This window comes from Agelaius phoeniceus, chromosome 7, assembly GCF_051311805.1.
Source record: "Agelaius phoeniceus isolate bAgePho1 chromosome 7, bAgePho1.hap1, whole genome shotgun sequence".
NCBI lineage: Eukaryota > Metazoa > Chordata > Aves > Passeriformes > Icteridae > Agelaius > Agelaius phoeniceus.
This window is the reverse complement of record NC_135271.1, coordinates 36621264-36640856: the sequence shown is the minus strand read 5'-3', so window position 1 is coordinate 36640856 and position 19593 is coordinate 36621264. Positions and strand designations below refer to the sequence as shown.

Genomic DNA, 19593 nt, shown 5'->3' with positions numbered 1-19593 from the left:
AAATAAATACCCGGAATGAACAATATTCTGCTTAAGAGTACAGATACAAAGAGTATCTGTACAATGCAAGGCAAGTGCAGTTGACAGAAACTGACAGAAGTTCCCCTTCACTGAATTACACTGCTGTCACAAATGTAAAGTTCTATGACACATATTCAGATATAACACCAGATAGTGGTGTATTGTAGCAGTTGGTAAGCACCTATTCATCCATCAAATGAATATCTGATAAGGAATAGGCAGAATAGGCAGAGGCTTAGCCAGAGGTAAATCCTAAAGCAACCAAAAAGAAATTTCTAACAGAATGGTAAATGTAACTGTCATTCTAACATTCTTCTCTTTGCTTATTACAATTATACAGGGCAGCAAATGTTTACATTTCAGAGTTTGGCCAGTAAATCTTGATTCTTTCTGAGATTCCTTAGCCCTTTTCTCACAGTTGCTTTCACCTCCCTTGTAAAATAAATCAAATCAAATAAAGTCCTGTTCTCTGAACTCCAGATACCCCAATCTTAAGGTCAAGGATGTTTTTGCTACCACACCCATTTCTTTTAACCTCTCAATGCCCTTTGATCAAGGGCTGTTGGCATAGGAAGAGCGTTGCTACAGTTGATATTATCTGCAGCACTACAGCAGAAACCTGAAACAGTCTTGCTGCCAGCTGACACAACACTGCGTTTCTGCAAGATGCCGCAAAACTTTTCAAATCATTTTAATCTACATAAATATGGACCAAAGAGGCAAGAACAAAATAAAACCTCTGTTCTGAGAATTAAACACTTCATGTAATCCATGGTGCAAGACGAAAAACACAAAAACAAAGTAAACCCCTCAAAAAATACAAATTAAAAAAAAAAAAAACCCAAACAATAAAGGAAAGGCTGTGATTACTGCAAAACCACTGCAGCAAGGGAGTTCTTATCCTAATATCTAAACAATTGTGATTAAAATGTTAGTATTATGCACAGTAAGCCTCAGCTCATGAGATAACCTTAGTATTATTACTGGGGGAAAAAAAAGGCAAAGAAAAGCAGACAACACTGATGTGTCCCCTTCTCCTTCCAAGGATGTATTTTCTATATTTTTAAACCAGATTTACCCTTAGAGTATTCTGAGTATATTCTCCTATTGCACTAAGCTGAGCACATTACAGCTCCACAAATGCTGCCATTTCAACTTCCTGCCAGTTAAAAAGAAAAAGCACACACAGCCTCTTCTAAAGAACTAATATACATCTTCTTAGTACATCCATTGCTTTGCTGAAGGTTGAAGAAGGCAAGGTCAAATTGTATTCAGCACAAGCAGAAAGGTTTGTTATAGTTTTACTTGTGAAGGAATTTATTAACTGCAGACTGAACCTGTCTCCCACACAGGAGAATGCTCACCTTTTTAATGTCCTCATAATTTCCTGAGGTGAATGATTAATTTCACCATCATTACATATAAACTTCCCCTCTTTATGAATATTCACACTATAGCATAGTTAAAGAGGAAATTTGCAAGATTAAAAATTGATGATTTCCAAGTTTGTACTCAAATATTTCAGTGAACGTTTCTGAGATATTATAAAAGTAATCAATTCACTTCCATTTCACTTTAAAGCCACAGTGCACATGTACTATAGAAATTCACAGTCAAACATAAAGTAAGTTCCACAAGTCTCAAGCTTATTCATGTTTAACCTTCTTTTCCAGAATGATGTTAAGGATGTTGAAACAAAGTGTTAATAAACTAAATAATTTCATTTGAATGCAATGGGCTAGATTTCTAGAGTTAGTTATCTAACAAGTGCATTTGCTTCCAGGAATCCTCTTGCTGAGTACCCTGAACTAATATTTGCAATAAACAAAATACACCTTGCACAAGAGGTTTGAAAAAAGTTGGCTTTATCTCTGTACCAATTTCTCACAGTCACATAGATGACTGTCCAGTTACTAAGAGGATAAAGCAGAAAGAATACACATGATGGTTCAAACTCCTCCCCCACCCAACACTGGCATTCATTTCATTTTCATGAAAAAGCAATCTACATGTACCTATATAAGAACACATATTTTACTGAAAGACACAAAAGTCAAATATCTTTGCAGAGAACAAACAACCATCAGACTCTTACATTCAGTCCAAAATGAAGTATTAGAAGTTCCCTTCTATAGCAGCAACTTGATTCCAGGAATTTCAGTTTTTACAAAAAACAAGCAGAGTCATTACATACTTTTTATATTTTCACTAAAGTGAGCAGACATGGGAACATTTGCCTTAAAGTGAATAAAAAATTTACAAATATAGTCTCTTCAAGTCATGGATTACAGGATTTGTGGTTTTTAAATGGCATCTCTGCATTGTTCACAAAAACCACACCTGAAGACAGTAATGAACAAAATTCTGTTAACATTGTAAGGCAACAAGTATGGATAAAAGGTGTTTTAGCTGGCAAATGAGGAATTCCAAATTTCTCTTTTACTAGTGTAGCATACTGAAGAGAGCACTGCAATATACACCATGGATTTTGCATGTTAAATTGTTGAATCCATACTGTTCTCCATCACTGTATTTAGTATCTGCCTATTCTGTTACCAAATTTAAGTTGCAGCCAGCTTAACTCCATTATGTCATTATATCTGCAAACAATTCAAAACATTCAAAATATGATATGCCATATTAGTTTTAAACATTAATAACAGTATTCCATCTTATTTTTATTTATTTTCAGAGAAATACTTACTCTACTTGGTCTTTAAAACCATTGCTGAACACTCAGTATGTGGCTGAACAGAAATAGTGTAGAGCTAACACTGACCCAATGGTTACTGATGCAACAGTAACTGATGTAACAGTAAAAGATTTAAATTACCTTCTGTGTAAATTCATCAAGGACAGAAGGATTCCTAAACATTCTCTCTTGGCTATCTTCACTGCAAAATAAATATTCTTTTTATTCACTTCTGGCTGGGATTCTTCATTATTTAATGCCTGTGCAAATGGATAATTTGTCTTTTATATCTTTTCCGTTCCCAAAAGACTGAATGTTTTCAGGGTGAGTGTTTTCAGAGAAGAGATGTAAAATGTAAAGCCTTTCAAAAGTTTTAAATATAAATCAACAAAAATCAAGGCACTTAATGTAGTTACATATGAGCAAAATAAATTATTACTGAGATTAATGTGGTGAAATCACAAAGTGATATTATTAGCAAGGGTAAAGTCTCTTTCTTTTACAGCTTTGGTTTGAACTTGCCAGAAACAAGCTTTTTCAGCATTTCAGAATTTTTTCCTTCTGGTGGGGAGGGCCATCTGTCATGATCTGAGGAAAACAAATAGAAGAATTTACTTAGTTGATTGAGAAACTAGACATTTTACTTTTGTGTCCTCCCACTGCACAACTTTGATCACTTGAAGGGCTTTACTTTGTAGCCCATTTCTTACCAGGTATTTCTAGGCCATGGCCGTACAAACTCTGGCCACCATCCACAACCATGGTTATCCCGGTTATGAATGATGCGGCTGGAGACAGCAGGAAACATACTGCAGGAGAGATCTAGCAAAAGAATGGCATTTTAAAATCTTAACTTCAAAATCTCAAATTTTAATCTTTCTTAAACTGCTAGGAATCGTTCACGTCAAAGAAGCTCGTGAAATTTTTTACAAGCAAGATCTAGTAACATTTTCTACTTAGTAATAAAAACTGTAACAGCCTTAAAGCCATCCCTCCAGCCACAAACATCAAGCATTTAACAGAGGAAAACCAGTATGCTGTCACAGAGCAGCATCAGATACCAAAAAACAACAAAAATGTTCATCAGTTTATCAAAGATGCACATTCTTGGTGGAAGAGAGCTAAGTGCTTTTAAGATACACTTTTCCCGCCCTTAATATTCATTCTTTCAGCCCTTCCTGCTGAAGTCAACTTTTTCAAGAAATAATGTCTACTATATCTACAACACTTCAGCTGTAAGAGGCAGCTGAATTAAATTTTCTGTATAACAGTGACTACTGGTTAAGTCTCTCACTTGGCACAACCACACACTGGTACAAGCTTTCTTCTTTTTAAATATTCCATCACAGTGCAAAATTAAATCTTTTTTGTTCTCCATATAATAAAGTGGCTTCAAAATAGAGACAGAGAAGTAGGTGTACCAGAAGCATTCTGAAATACATTACCTCCTCAGGAACAGCTGACCTCTTGGCAGGAACCTTTGGTATGCTCTTTAACCACATCATTACACCTTGTTCTCCATAGTTTGCAACAGCAGTTTCTGAAAATACCAGTCCCTATTTAAAACAGTGACACTTAAGTTCTCTTGCATACATTTAAACTGATCATTCTAAAATTTGAAGTTGTCATTACTGATTTTCTGTGGGACTGAACTATCTAAAGAGCACTTGAATACAAGTTTTTGAATGTAATGGCATAGTATAATTTATACAAGAAGGTAATTTGGCTGCTAGCCACATCTCTGTTCAAGCACAATAATTCTGATTATTCTAATTCTCTGCTGTCACTTCAATAACAAAAAATTGGAGTATTAAAAACTCAGACTCTGCTTTGAAATTACAAGCATTTCATGTTAAATTACAGCAGGAAACTACAAAGCCACAAGAACAAGTTCTCAAAAGTTTCTTGTCATTTGTAGGAGCACTAGACTGATTTATTGTGAATTACAGAAGCAGATTCAGTCAGAATTCTGACTCTCCCTACTTAGCTGCTTCAGAAGCAGAAAAAGATGACTATGTTTGCTCTGGTGACCACACAGTCACCAGACTGACTGGTGAGAAGAAGTTTTGAGAAGGAGGATAGCAATGTGAACACAGAGTTGCATCCACCAGTTAGGACAGAACTTTTGGGAGTCAAGTTAAAGTAAAATAGCAACATTTGATTCCACCCATGAAGCATATATGCAGATGTTGAAGATACTGTATAATGTATGTGAAACTGTTTTTTTCAGACAGCACACTTCCCTGTCTATGTATCCATTCCCTACAGGTTACTCTTCTCCCATAAAGCAGTATCAATTTTGTATTGTTACCACAGACCTGATGGGTCCACAAAGGTGACAGAAGTATTATTGTAACTACAATACAACAGGGACTTGTGTTACCAGCATAGTAACAAAGCTAGCAAATACTTCTAAAAGAGCCAAAGCCCTGAAGTGTTTGCTTGTCAAAAACGTCTTCTGACATGTGCTATAATATCTAATCAGCATGATTCATTAGGTAATTAGCATGCCTGAAAAGTATATTCACATAATAATGCTGTCTTAATTACTTACTTCCCCAAGACTTGATAAATCAGAAAAAGCAGATAAACAGGAAACACAAGTCAGTACATCTTAACATTTAACATGTCTCCAGATGAATTGGGTCTCACAAAGGTTACATAAAAGCCTTTACCTGAATGATTAACAAACATCTGCCATTAAGCATTCTATGCTATGCCAAACAAAGCAAGCCAGATGTTTTAGGACAAGAGGCAAAAAGAATACACAGACATTCTACAAAAATAGTAGCAAGATCTTCCTAGGGATCACTTAAACAAGCATGACACTTCATTTATGACACTCACTGTGAGATAAGCTAAATTCTGGCTGTGGACAAAGTTTATGTTTCCTCTTTTAATTTCAAGGGAGTAAATGTGCAAAATAAATTGTGTATGAGAGAAAATTACAACAGATCACACATTCTCAAATGTCAAAGCTAGACCTTCTATATAACTTCTGTATCTGCAGCACTACAAAACATAGCTGCTCTTTCTATACAGTTATTTAAAACAACTCTACCTGCTGTCTACTTCCTCAGAAATGTGGCAGGCATATTTTAGCTGACCTGTATAGTCGTTTCCTGTCTGCATGAATTTGTTACCAAAAAAAATCAAAACATACATTTTTACATATGATTTCTCTGAGAGAAGGTACGTTCCAACTACAGTCTCTTTATATGCCTAAAACTAAACTAACTTAATATGTAGGAGACAAAGTAAAAGGTATTATGTGAGACATTCAGAGATTTTCAAAAGTTTGTAAACATAGGTGGAAACCATCAGCATACCTGAACCTCAAACAGAAAAGGTTTCCTGAACTCAGAAGTAATGTATCCATTACTGAGACACAGAGCATTCAGTAATTTCATGTCAAGGCTTTGTAAGACAGGTCACCAACTCCTACCAGTATTATTTCATTTAGCTATAAAAAATCTAAAAACCAAGCGTGCCAAGTCAAGGCAGAAAGCAGAAGCAATTTTATCCCACATCCTCTGACTCATCATCCAAAAGTACAAAATACTGTCAAATGGTCCAAAGAACACACTAAGGGAATTATAAATAAACAACTATATAAATAATCCACAAACAGTTACTGGTAATAAATTTAAAAATCTGTTTTGGTCCAAAAGTTTTAACTATGAACATGTGTAACAGGTAATTTTAATCAGACCATTTGCCATTACTTACAGGAGCAACACTGTTGATTCTCACTCCACTGTGAGCCCATTCTAAAGCTAAAGTCTTGGTTAGGTTATCCACTGCAGCTCTTGCAGCTCCTGTGTGCCTATGGAGAAAAGAAAGCAGAGGAAGCATCTGTTCCCTTAGCTAGGAGTATCCAGTGGTAATTCTACTGCAGCTTCATTAGGGTATTCAGAGTAATTCTCTATGGCTGGACCAAGCATCTGGAAGAGAGAGACTCTCTAGTTTCCAAGTTTGACCATAGCTTCACTGTTTAAACAAGCCATGCTAGGATTTCCTGCAATTTCATTGCTAGAAATACTTAAAATCTCTTTCCCAATGCAACATGGGGTCAGTTACACTCTACTGCAGGAGGAGGCTTATAAAAAGAGAAACAACTGAAGTTCAAACTGTGTAAAAATACCTGTAGCTTGCACAGGTAAAGCAACACTTGGAAGAACAGTGGTCTGAAAGACTGTTTAAATCTTCTGACAATCATGATTAAAGTAAATCACTATTCAAAAATTACTGTAGGTGGATGGAGATAGAGACATGAGAGTCAGAGTGAACTCCTACGCCTTGCTGCTGTAGGTAACCAGTCTGAAATGATTACAAGCTTGAACAAGTGCAAACAGAATTACTGCAGCAATGAATTGTAGACAGTTTTAGTCAGAGAAAATGAATAAATCTAGCTGCTTTAGCCTAGCAAAACAGACTAAGAGGAGACAGATACAATAGCTTCTCAGATACAGGGAAAGTATAAGAAAAACTTAAGAAAAACCAAAGATAATTTATTCATATGTTTAAGCCAGAAATAGATAACCTCCAGGCACACTCTGAGAAAACAGGACAACTTTTATGTTCAAAATTAATACTTATAAAAAACTCCTATCAGATGACTTTAGGCATGAGTGGTGGCTGGACTTGTAAAGGCATATCTTTTTCAACAGTACACTTCTGCAAGAAGTTCCAATCAATTTAATTTGGAAGTAGTTTTGTCTACCCATCTACATACAATGGTTGCTTAGGAAAATTTTTTCACTGTTATTCAGAATGAGCTTCTTTTTCCTCTTAGTTCAACTCAAATTGAAACATCTTCAGCCTATTTGCCATGATAGCTGAACCAGATACCACAGTGGAGATACTGAAATAACTGTAGCTTCAGCACCACCGTGTGGATCTCTATATTTATTCTGTACTGTGAAGAACAAGCTAGTGAGAAAATATGCTGCTGTTCCTTAAAAATGTTCATTTTGAAAGCATTCAACCCTGAATGAGGACAACGAGAGATAATGCAACACTTGCTCAAAATATATTTTTATATTTCTTCAACAGAAACTCATTTTCCAAGTTAAAAAAAAACCAAACAAAAAAAACAAACAGCAAAGGGAGCTCTTACCAATTAAAGCTTCACTGGCAAGTCTTGCTTCATAGTTTCTTACAGACAAGTGGAGAGAGACCAGAGATGCCATCTACTGGATTAGTAAGAGATCCCCAGACATACAACCAAGTGATACTCTTGCTCTCTCTTGACCTAACTACTGCATTTCTATACTCTGCTGCTGCCCAGTGCACACCTCTCTGAAGTGTTTAGGAACAGTTAGTATTTCTGAGGGAAAAATATAGGAAAGTAGTAAAAGAAAATATATATTACGACATTCCAGGAAAGCCATTTCTCACGGCAGCAGTAATGTTGACAATGGCTCCTCCATGTTCCTGCATCCAGGCATTGTACACTGTATGAAGGAGGAAGATAACCTATAAATATCAGATGAAATGCATACAAATGAACTTGCCAACTGGAAACCAAACTTGGAGTCTTAACTGCAATCACACTACACATTGGTCATACTGGTTTAGAAGAACAATCTGCTGTTTGTAGCACAGCCTTGCCAATCCAGAGGTGAGGCCATGAGGCAGCAGGCACGGTCCAGGTAAAGCTCAAGGATTGCAAAGAAGCATTTGATGGAAATCGATTTCATGTTTTCATGCAAATTACTTTAATTTCCACATTTCAAATGCTATCTGAGAATGACATACCATACTTAAATTTAAGCCTAAATTTATATTCCCGAAGAAAGTATTTTCCTTTGTTATACACAGTGAGTACAGGCCACAAAAGTTAAGTGGTCTTCCTATAGTCCTTTAAATGACTATCCAAGTCAACTGACTTCCCAAACTTGGCCTTAAGCAGAAGATCATGCTTGCCTTAAATGTATGTTTGTATTTATGAACAAATGTAATATACCATTTAATGCAAAGCTTGGGATAAGATTCAGGAAAACAAATACCCACTGTCAGGTAGGTGCATGAAAAGAAGCAGCTAGGGAAACTTGACATTTCTTATCTTCTGGTATTTCTGTAAAAAAACAAAACAACAAGTAAACATAAAAAGCTCAATGTTCAGACCTTACCTGCTTTGCAACAATAGAAGGTCCCTGTCAGATTGGTGTCTATCACAGCATTCCAGCCTTTTGCACGGATGGCTTCAGAAGGACTTGCAAACTGGCCCCCTCCATTATTCACCAGGAAGTCAATCTTCCCATGCAGACTCAGTGTAGACTTCATCAAAGCTTCTACCTGAAACAGTATTTGTTAATGAGGTATGCTGATCAAGGTCTACACCCAGTTTTCTTCTCAGACAGTGTTTTCTCCCTCATACCCTTTTCACAGAAGAAGAGGAGGTCTAGCCTTCAGAGAGGCTTTAGATTGGTATGACAGGATTAGCCAGCTAAGAAGGACTGGGTTGCATCCATGTTTACTTAGGAAATTTTGCTGGTATAATGCAGGTGTTGCATAAAATACCAGCCCCAAAGAAGAAGGGGATTTAAGCTGCCAAAGATTTGCAAAATCAAACAGACATAAAAGCCCACTACACTTGACCTACTAAGAATCTCCTGATGTTTTTCAGAAGAGTGGGGGTGTTCACATGAGATCTGCAAAGAGTTCCATATAAGGTAGCTACTGTTATTTTTATCTGACCATATACCTGACCATTTTAAATAGAAAACATAACTAATCTTGTGGAGTTTTATCATCCTTATCTAGAAGTTTAGTATATTCACTACAGCTCTGACATATGAGCTGGCAATAGCCAGTCTTCTTACACAAGGCAAGAAGGTTAATTACCCTACAAAACATGAAGTCTAAAAAATGCTGGAAATACAAGTTGTTTTCTTTAGCAAAAATATTATTGCTAAGTAATAAGAACGCTATAGCAACAACTTAATATTTATCTCAAGAAAAAGGAAATGGGACAAAATGATTGTTTCCTGCTTACATCATCAATCACAACTATATATCATGCATCAGTTATTCCTACTCAATCATATATAAAAAGATAACCTAGCATCTGTGGTCAGAGAAAAACACAGAAAAAAAATCCCCAAAAGTCAGGTGGAGCAATGCTGCCACTCAAGCAGATTGGGCTAGGGGAAGGATATCAACCAGCCTTGCTCTGTATTGAGTTAGCAATAGAACATCAGAAACCAAAAAAAGTGCAAGCAATGCATTATCTGTATCTCACAATGAGTGTTACCAACCTAGTCTCACAAAGGCTGCCTTACTATTTACTTACTAATCTTTTATTTCTAACAGCACAGAATGGTTTAACAGGATAGTACGGATCCTGTAAGGATGCACCTCTTGAAAGGAAAAAACCCTAAGCAAGCATATAATGACTGAAAAACTAGTGCCTGCTGAGGAAAAAATGCCTTCAATACCTAAACTCAATCTTCAAATTCTGAATGTCATCCTATTCCTCACTTATTAATCACTACAGGTTGTGGGATGTGAGGAAAAAACGCAGAAAACCAAAACATCTGTGACAGCAGTCCCAAACTCATAGCTTGCGAGAACAGCCGTGCCACAAGGACATTCTGGCTTTTACTTTTCTCTTGTTATGAGCAAAGGAAAGTCATGTCTGGCTAGGCAGCAAAAGTTATGCTTTGCTCAGCAATATCAAACTCTTCTCCCTGTCAGTCTGAGAATCTTGCTTTGAATATTATTCTCTGTAAGTCACTGAAATATGGGCTCATTTATGGAACACAAATGGTTTCATACAAAGAAGATTTGAACAGACTAAGGCCATTCAGTGGAAAGATGAGAGAGAGAAGGAAGAATGCTAATGATTAAAAAAAAACCAAAACAACTGAAAATAAATTAACAAGAAAAATCCACTGAGAAGAGACATTAAAGCAACTTTTCAACAGCTGGACAAAATGTATGTTATATGCTATAGCATATCAATTCAAAATGGTTCATATGCTGCATTTAAGGAACTGTTGTTGTTCCTACATGTTGCACCATATGCTCAGGAAAAAAAAATTAAAAACCCAACAACAACAAACACATATCAGTTCTGCTTTCTGAAAGCCAGGAAAGGGCAGAAGTCTCTCCAGTGACAGCTCAGATGGCTCCAACTGTAGCAATCTTCACAAAGCCTTCCGTGCTGCAGGAAAGTATCACTGCAGTGCTTCTCCCAGTTACAGTAAACACGGTGACTGCAGCCAGCAGCACACGGAGAAGGAGGGTCCCGTAGAACACATTTAAACCACAGTGACTACTAAAGAAGATTCTTTTCTATTGCTATAATTAAAATATCCACTTGGAAGGAACTTCTTAGAAAAGCTATTAGAGACTCTCTTTGGAAGGAAAGCAAAACTGCATGAGGTAGACCTACTGGTTTAAGACCTTCTTCTGAAAAAGACAGAAAATAACAAAATCAGGCACTTCAGACATAACCAGAAGATTGGAACACTGCAATAAGGAACTTTTGTGTGTGACTGCAACTTAGGGGTATTAGGCAGTAGCACATACTCACAGACAGCTGAGATGACAGCAGTCACTGACTCAGGGAAAAGGGACAAATGTCCACATGCATTCACAGGTCACCCTGGGTCAGTAAAACACACAGGCAAACAACCCACTACAGAGTTTTAGAGATTTGTGATTTGGTGGCTAGAACTAAAAGGCATTCTGGCACAGTGGTAACAGGTATTTTTACTGTGTTACTGCTGTGTTATTTAAAAGTACAACAACAGGAATCTCTTATCCACAGCTCCCCACCAAGCCACAGTCTTTCACGACAGGCTTCACACAGACAGGCATTAAGTATTTATAAACCAACTGAGCCTATGCTAAGCTATAAAGTTTATTGGAAAAGAAAAGCTACTAGTGAGTTCAGACACAAGGTATGTGCTAAGTAGCACATACCATCAACAAGTTGTCTTGTTGATGTCCAACTGACAGATTTTACCCTCTGGGTCTGGTCCAGCAGCAGGTTCTGCTGCTGGAGCTTAAATATGGAAAGGAGACACCATGGACAGAATTCTAAATTGTTGATTTCAAGAACAGTCATGGCCTACCAGAAGTACAAGGATTTATCTTCCACTTACCTAGACATGTAAGCTTCTACTTATCTAGGTGCCAGTTAAAGAAATGTTTGTCCACAGAGTATAGCAAAAAGGCTTTACAAGTGTAAGGATTTAAAGAGTACTGCTGCCTGTCTCAAAACACTGTCAAAGCCACAGAAGGAACTTACCATAAGATGATAAGCCACCAAAGCAGGAACTTGAGAGAAGCACAGAAGGGAGGAATTTGCAACAGGAAAGCATTAATTCCAGGCCTAGCAGAGGTAAGATCGGGTCAGAACATCTTGGTTAATGCATCTGGACAAAAGCCCCACTGTGGCAAACTGTGGGAAAGGAAGCAACTGCTCATACACATCACCCCAAGATATGGGAATGGCACCTGTGAACACCCCATGGGTACTTGAAACCTGGCCAGTGTGAAGGTGGCACCCCCAGGAGACTGACAGGACACTGCTGCATCCATGGCTCGTGACTATCACCTGCTTGGTCTCTGTCCCTCTCCCTCCCTTCCTCCCCTTAATTCAGACGTTCATTCCTCATGTCTTGTCCCTGTCCACAGATTTTGCTGTAGCTCAAAATTCAAGACACAAAAAGAGATAAATAAAGATACATGTGCACACAGAACTGTCTGGTTTGCATCTCAAGCAAGAGAAAACTGATCTGCTCTCAACATACTATGAGGACAGGAAATATGCAAACAATGAAAATCACTTCAGTTTCATAATCACTAAGAAGCAACATCTATCACTATATACACTCCAAACCACAGGAAAAGGGAACAAGTGCACAACCACTGCTCCAGGATAAAGCCCCATGACAGAATACAGAAATATATTCTGATGACAGAATAGAGAAACCTCAGGTCCTCTTATCCCAGAACCTTCTACTCTGCCATTTTTAAAAATAAAACAGGTTTTTTATTCTTTACAGAACACTCAATGGAAAACTAGTCAAAGCAGCAGCAAACTCGTGACAAAAATAAGCCTGACAGGTTATGCAGTGGTTCAAAATCCTCCATCAAGCAGGATTATTTCTTGCACATTAAACAAAAAGTAAGCTTTGCTAGAAAGCAAAAGGACCTCTGAAGATGAAGATTTAGAGACTTAAAAATGTGAATTCATTAAGCTATTCCCATGATACTTGCCATCAAGCTTCTGCAGTAATTAATTCACTGCACCTTCTTTGCCTCCTCCTAGGCCAGAAAGAGCTCTAGCAAACATCCTGGACTACATGATGAGGGATCAACCTTCTAATGCTTGAATTTCACAGATCCAAACTAGAAGCATGAACCATGTCATCTTCAAAGCAGGTCAGTTACTTTAAGATTTGCAATAGGAGGCAAAAAATAATCTTCTGGCAATTTGAAATCACCTTCATCTTTCTTAAATTTTACCTATTCAAAGTCCCTTCCTCCAGTTTATAAAATTCAAACCAGGACAAAATTTATAGAGGCCTTTAGAACAATTGATGGAGAAGGAGAGATTAAAAAAAATGGCATTTTGTAGTAAAAAGAAATGGCTTGATCCTATAGGTGATGAGGGCGGCTTCCTTTGAAACAAAGACTCTTAAAAAGACTTCAGTGAGATGTCAGAGGGAATGATATATTAAATGAATTATGTACTTCAGGAAACTTCCTGGGCTTTGAAGCTTGTGATAGATCACTTCTGACATCTAAGGGAGCTTGAACTCCAAAGTTTTTTCTTTTCTTGTTGAAACATTTATGCTGTTTTTCTCCTGCACATGTTCTTTGGTACCTGGTATAAGAGCTAAGAAGGAGGATGTTGTGACTCACAGGGAATTCTTGAGGAGGCTGCTCCTCTCTACCCAACAATGTGCTCCCGTGATTCCTGAGGTAAATACTCTTCACTCACACTAAGCTGAAAGCAAACAGTGAGTTGTAATGTTGCTAATGAGTAGCACACAGAGCCAACACAGTTGTAACTAGTCCCACTTCTTTCATGAGGGAAACCAAAAGCTGACATGCCCTCCAGTCCCCTCTTCCACTGTAACAGGAAGCTCTTCCTCTATTTGTGAAAATACTGAAGTGAGTTATATTACTGTGTTACCTCTACTCAATATTTGCCTCCTAAGCTAGAAAAATCCTTAACAATATCTTTTACTGATTCCTGTTCCTATGACTCCAAGTCCTAGGCACTAAAAGTGGATGTACAATACTCTTTGAATCAAAGTAAAAGCCCAAAGGTAGTTTTCCTCTAGTTTCCACAAGGCAAGCAAGTGCAAATTAGGAAAAAAAGTACTTTTCACCATTGCTGCTCTAGGAGACATAATAAAGAAGCAATAGTAAGCAGTGGGATGTGGAAAACCTGCCATACACCTCAGTTCTGACAGATTTTAGCAGTGTAAGTTAACAATTGTTAATTTGAGTTTGTCTAGTTTCAACTTACACTTAGGTGCTTTGGTTTGTAAGGAAGTGCTATCCTCACTACAAATTTGAGACCTGAAAACACAAATTTCTGGTCCAACAGTAAATTTAGAAATTAAGTAACACATGGTCAGGATTTAGCAATCTTTAAGAATCTCAGCATTAACAGAAGAGAACAGAGCCAGAGAGGCACAATCTAAAGAATAAAAATCACAGGATGTCTCTAACCAATAAAATATCTGGTCTTGGAGATGGGCATCTGGAATGGAGAAATATTTACCAGGTACACAAGTTCTTATGTTAACATGCAACAGAAACTGCATTCCTTATTCAGATTGTCAGCAAAAGGCTTATGAAATTCTCATAGTATTTTTTTTTTCTAAATAGGACTTCAACAGAAATAAGAGCAGTTGCAGAACTGAAGTGAGTCAAACTATAAGACTAAATCAATGACTGAAAAGCTCAAGACTTTCGAGAGTTCAATCTGCCTTTTTCCTCTGAAGCCTATCTTCAATAGAAACAGACATGAAAGGACAATGGTTGAAGAGAATTTCCACTGACAGGAGACATCCAATAGAAGCTTCACTAATATCATATGAAAAGTTCTAGGAAAGTTCAAGTGTGCTTGCAAATGTTTAAATTGGAAACAGGACAAATTTATGATAAAACTGCAAGGTAATAATAAAGACAGAAGTTTCTTCATATCTTTACACAGCATTATAAAGAAGGCTTGAAAATACCTTCAAAAATTTCCAAAGCCACTTAAGCCTGTTTTGTCAAATAGGTATTTAGCCACGCTTAAGAAGGAAACAAAGAAGGAACATCAGTTTAGTGGAGATTACCTCATTTCACCATCCAAGCAAACCCCAAACCATCTCACAGAACACTGTAGTTCTCACTGATCAATTTCAGACTGATCTAGAAAATAAGATTCACCTGGAGAAGGTTAAGCATGGCAGAATACTCTCTGCAAGAAACAGACCTGAAGAAAGCTTATCCCTTTTTTCCTCTTTACCTCTTTTCTTTCCTGTAGCTTTAATCATGCAAGTTGCCCTCTGACATCTGCCATAACCTATTATGTTGCACTGCTGATGCCAGTAAATACACACCTAAAATTCACTGGTAGGTGAAGTGACATACTGCACAGCCCCAGGGTTCATCTCCTTCAGGAGAGAAAGTCTGAGTAGATCACTATAAATATTTTATGGCATGAACTGTTCCACAAGGGAAGAATTTTAATTTTTATTTGTTCTATGGCTATATCGTAGAATATTTCCAGAATCCTTATAGCTACTGAAGGTCATTAATATTTAGGTTAAGAGAGACTTTGAGAGGTTTAAAAAAATGTAGCAATCAGTGGTTACTGGAAGATTTTCTAGCTGTTTTCAAAAACTTAAAAATCCAACCTGAAGTTGGACTTTTAAATATTTAATTACAGAGAAAAAAAATTTCGAGGTGCATGCAGACTTCTGAAGAACCTGGATTATGTACTTTTGCTCTTGATCTTCCATTTTTTGTAAAATGAAGAAAAAATTTAAAAATCAACTTGAATAGTAACAGAGCTTGCAATGAGGCACACCTCAAACAGTAACCAAAATTTCTGACATGGCTAAAATATTATATATATCTCTGGGGTTTTTGGCTTACTACAAGCTAAACTGACAATGCAGGGCACTTGTGTCAAGTCACAAGCATTAAGATTCCATGCTATGCCTTCCTGTTTGAAGGAACTATTCTGAGGCTTCCATCTTCACAAGTTTACACCCCCTCACTTCTGTCACAGAAATGTGACAAAGAATCATGCTAAGTGGGCTCTGCCTCACTGTAGAACATGCCAGTTCCAAGGCCTGCATCTCCCAGAAATATCTGAAATATGTAGCATGGTCAGAAATATATTTGCCAATATTTACAAATGCTTTTTTGCTTAGGTGGCTAACAAATGTCTTCCCTTGGGAAGCACACCTATCCAGATCAATTTTTTATCTTTGCTCCACCTTTCCCCTGATCTAAGCTACTTTTGAGAAGGCCAGAAATCTTTAGAGATCTGAGAATTTATACACACAATTTGCTTTTGATATGTTGAGCCCCAGAACAAGGTCAGTAACCTTTACCTCTTCTTCTTTGCGGATATTGCACTCCATGGGGGTCACCTGGGCAGGACTCATAGAGGCAAATCTGTTATTCAGCTCTTCCGCTGCAGCTTTTAATCGGTCAAATTTACGAGAGGCAATAACAACACTGCAACCTGTGTGTGGAGACAAAATGAAACATCATTCAGCTAACACAATATTGCTATATTTTTAGTAACATCATGGAGATGTCTTGTAGGATGTGCATTTATTAGTCACTGACTAGAAAATACAGTGTTGAAGTTCTTGCAAGAGAGAGAAATACCGATGTCAAATGCTTCTTAGCAACAAGATCCCTCTGTGCCAGGAAAAGAGCAATTAAAAAAAAATGTCCACAAGATTTCCTCTCCTTCCTGCAGTAGAGAAGATAACCTGTGTGTTGCAGAGTCAGCAAAGCAGCTTTCAGACATCACTCCTGCTGCTGCTTCTGCACACAGCTGCCTCATTTATCAATTAAGTGATTTAAAGATGTTTCAGCAGGTCTTGATTGCAAAAAATGCTTGCTCTTAGAACCACAAAAATAATCTTCATGTACAACTGGCTGTAATTTTGAGTAGCAGTGAGTAAATGTAATGGTCTGGTTTTTAACTCTACAGAGACTGAAGGAAAGGATAATAGCCTCACAAGATTAATCCCTATCTGCAGTCTACAGACAGTGGGAACAGAGCCCTCCCTGTGGCACTGCAGAATCCTAGCTGCAGAAAGGAGAGGAAAAAAAAATCAGGCAGGAGCTCAAGTACTCCTTTTTTTCAGCATTTGGAGGCAGAAGGATTCATTCTACAGAGAAAAAACAATGCAGGTGCCAAATTTAAGTCAAGCACTCACACTACAACCAGTCTAATCTCTTCTGTCACATCAGTGGACTCAGGACAGCTTTAAGGCTTCAGCAATTGTTACCACACAGACTAAACCAAAGGACACCAAATTAATTCCTAGTGCAAATCCAGCAGGCAATTTCATGTAATGATAAGCAAATGGATAAGCAAATTACTAGCCAAGCAGGCAAGGAAATCTTGCTGCCAGTTTGCTCCTTCCATCATCTTAGCATTTCAGCAGAAGTATTCTCTTCTTCATATCAGATCTGCTGCTCATCTGCTTTAATATAAACCATCCTCAACCAACCAAAAAAAAAAAAGGGAAAAAGTTAGTATCTTGCCAGGCGTGGGAGTTTTTCCCCCCACCTCTGTTGCAGAGTGGAATTTGGCCTCTCATGTGATCAAGCAAACACCAGAATCAAATCAAAATAACTAGGGGGAGGAAAGAGCAGCAAGCTGTTCATTTGACTCAGACAGTCTTGTGAATCTATATATTAAAAAAAATATTAAAAATAGGGGCGTTTAATTCTTCCAGGGGGAAGCTTTTCAACTACATATCCTTAGGAATAGGAGCTTCACCTTTAATTAGTGGCTATCTTAAAACAACACATATAAAGACAGTAGTCTCTGAGGTCTCCTGATTTTTTTTAAGAACTCCAGTCTCTTGCACAACCACCTAACTAAAGTTCATAAAATGCCACACACAATTACCAATTGTCACAAAATATTGAATCACAGTAGCCTAATTGTATTTACCAACTTAAGTGCTTATTAATACACACATTGATATAGAATAAGTAAGATATTATATTTTAGCTAAATGTACTAATTGGGAGAGGGAGAGATTCTAATCACTGAAGAACATTAGGTACATACTGTGCAAGCTGACAACATCACTTAATTTTCTTCACAAAGAATGACTGGACCATTTCCTGATGGGTCAGGAAAAAGGGCACAAGTTTCCAGATAAAAGGTTTAAATTTGTCCAGAAGGCCTCAAAGGAGACCGGTTATATGAACATTGTATATCACAACTAGCATTATGTGTCACTGCTCCTATGCCTGTAAGAACCAGTCCCCCTTACCTGAAGTGCAGGGTATACATGGAAATAGTTCCTAATCATTATCTTGTCAGGAGTAACCAGCAAGTCTACAGGTAAGGAAGGTTATTCAGTCACTCTTAAGCTCTGTATATCTCTTTCTTCATTTTTTCTCATGTGCTTTGTATAGATTTGTTTTCTATTGTGTTCTATTTAGGCTGTTACGGACACACTTTTGTTATTGTATTTTTCTTGAGAAAAACAGCAAAAATCAAATTAATCACAATTTTAAGGTAACTGGGTAACATCACCAACCAACAGTATGATGATGCTTTAAAAGTAGCTCTTTAAAGCAGAATTTAGGGACACCTAAAAAAAAACAAATCCTCATTTTCCCATAATACAAAGGTAACAGAACTAATCCTCCATTCAGCTCTACAAAGCAAGTGGAAGCTGCGGCACAAAGGCCAGGAGAGGCAGAGACGTCTCCCAGCACACCCTTAACAAAGAAAGCTCTTTACTATGCAGTGCAGCGGTGCACATTCCAGCACCGCAAACCACGGGAGTGTGACACCGAGAGGTGTAACACCAGCGCTGGCATTCTGAAGGCGCCGAATCTAATCGTGACAATAAACTACCCAAACCCAGGCTGATGCCGATGATCCCTTAGCACAGTTGAAATCTGCAGGAAAGGTTTTGCAAGGTGGATGTAGGAGTCATTCCTACCTCTCCTGGTCTCATATCAGACAGTCAGGAGACTGCCTTTCACTCTAGGTTTTATCACTTCTCTGTATTTAGCGTGGAAAGAAAAGCTACGCCGTGCATCATGAAGACGTTCTTCAATTTCAGGACGTTCCTGAAACCGCAGACACTGGGAGAAGCACCACGTCTCTAAGATGTTACTGTGCAGGCAGCAGTTTAAGGATACTACTCTGTAAGAATCAAGGTTCAACAACCTCGTAAATCCTCCAGTTAAAGCGAGACGAGAACTCACTGAAGGGAGAGTCGGAGAGAAATAAAGCGTCCTGGTTTAACATAACCTCGCTGACCTCTGTGTTTAAATAGCGAGTGTTTTGCGGGCCAAAAGGCACAGCCCCACATCAACCTCACCTCGTACCCCTTGCTGACCCTGTCACAAAGTCCCACCCATGGGCTCCTAGCACCGTCAGGACCCGAAAGGCAGCAGAGCCCGCAGGCACTTCCTGACGGCCCCTCGAACTCCACCCGCCCGGCCCCGCTGCCCCACCGGGGCTTCCTGCGGAGCCCGCTCCGCGCCCACCTAGCGCCAGCAGGTCGGCGGCGATGGCCTTGCCGATGCCGGTGCCGCCGCCGGTGACAATGGCGACCCGCCCGCGGAACAGCCCCGCCGCCAGCAGCCCGCGCCCCGCCGCCGCCATCTTCCCCCTCCTTGCCTCCCTCCCT

The 19593-nt window shown here is 38.3% G+C and overlaps 1 protein-coding gene across 2 annotated transcripts; it reads right to left on the bottom strand.

The window, feature by feature from the left end:
- Window positions 1-1869: 1869 nt before the first annotated feature.
- On the bottom strand, window positions 1870-19582 carry PECR (peroxisomal trans-2-enoyl-CoA reductase). 2 transcript variants are annotated; one of them, XM_054636443.2, is made up of 8 exons: window positions 19451-19582; window positions 16300-16433; window positions 8848-9013; window positions 8088-8169; window positions 6443-6539; window positions 4159-4269; window positions 3424-3535; window positions 1870-3301 (listed from the first exon to the last, which is right to left on the bottom strand). In XM_054636443.2, the coding sequence occupies exons 1-8, from the start codon at window positions 19566-19568 to the stop codon at window positions 3213-3215; spliced, it is 909 nt and encodes a 302-aa protein (XP_054492418.2). In that variant the 5' UTR covers window positions 19569-19582; the 3' UTR covers window positions 1870-3212. The 2 variants fall into 2 exon arrangements, with proteins under 2 accessions (XP_054492418.2, XP_077037710.1); XM_077181595.1 differs by lacking the exon at window positions 19451-19582 and adding an exon at window positions 17309-17424.
- Window positions 19583-19593: the final 11 nt, after the last annotated feature.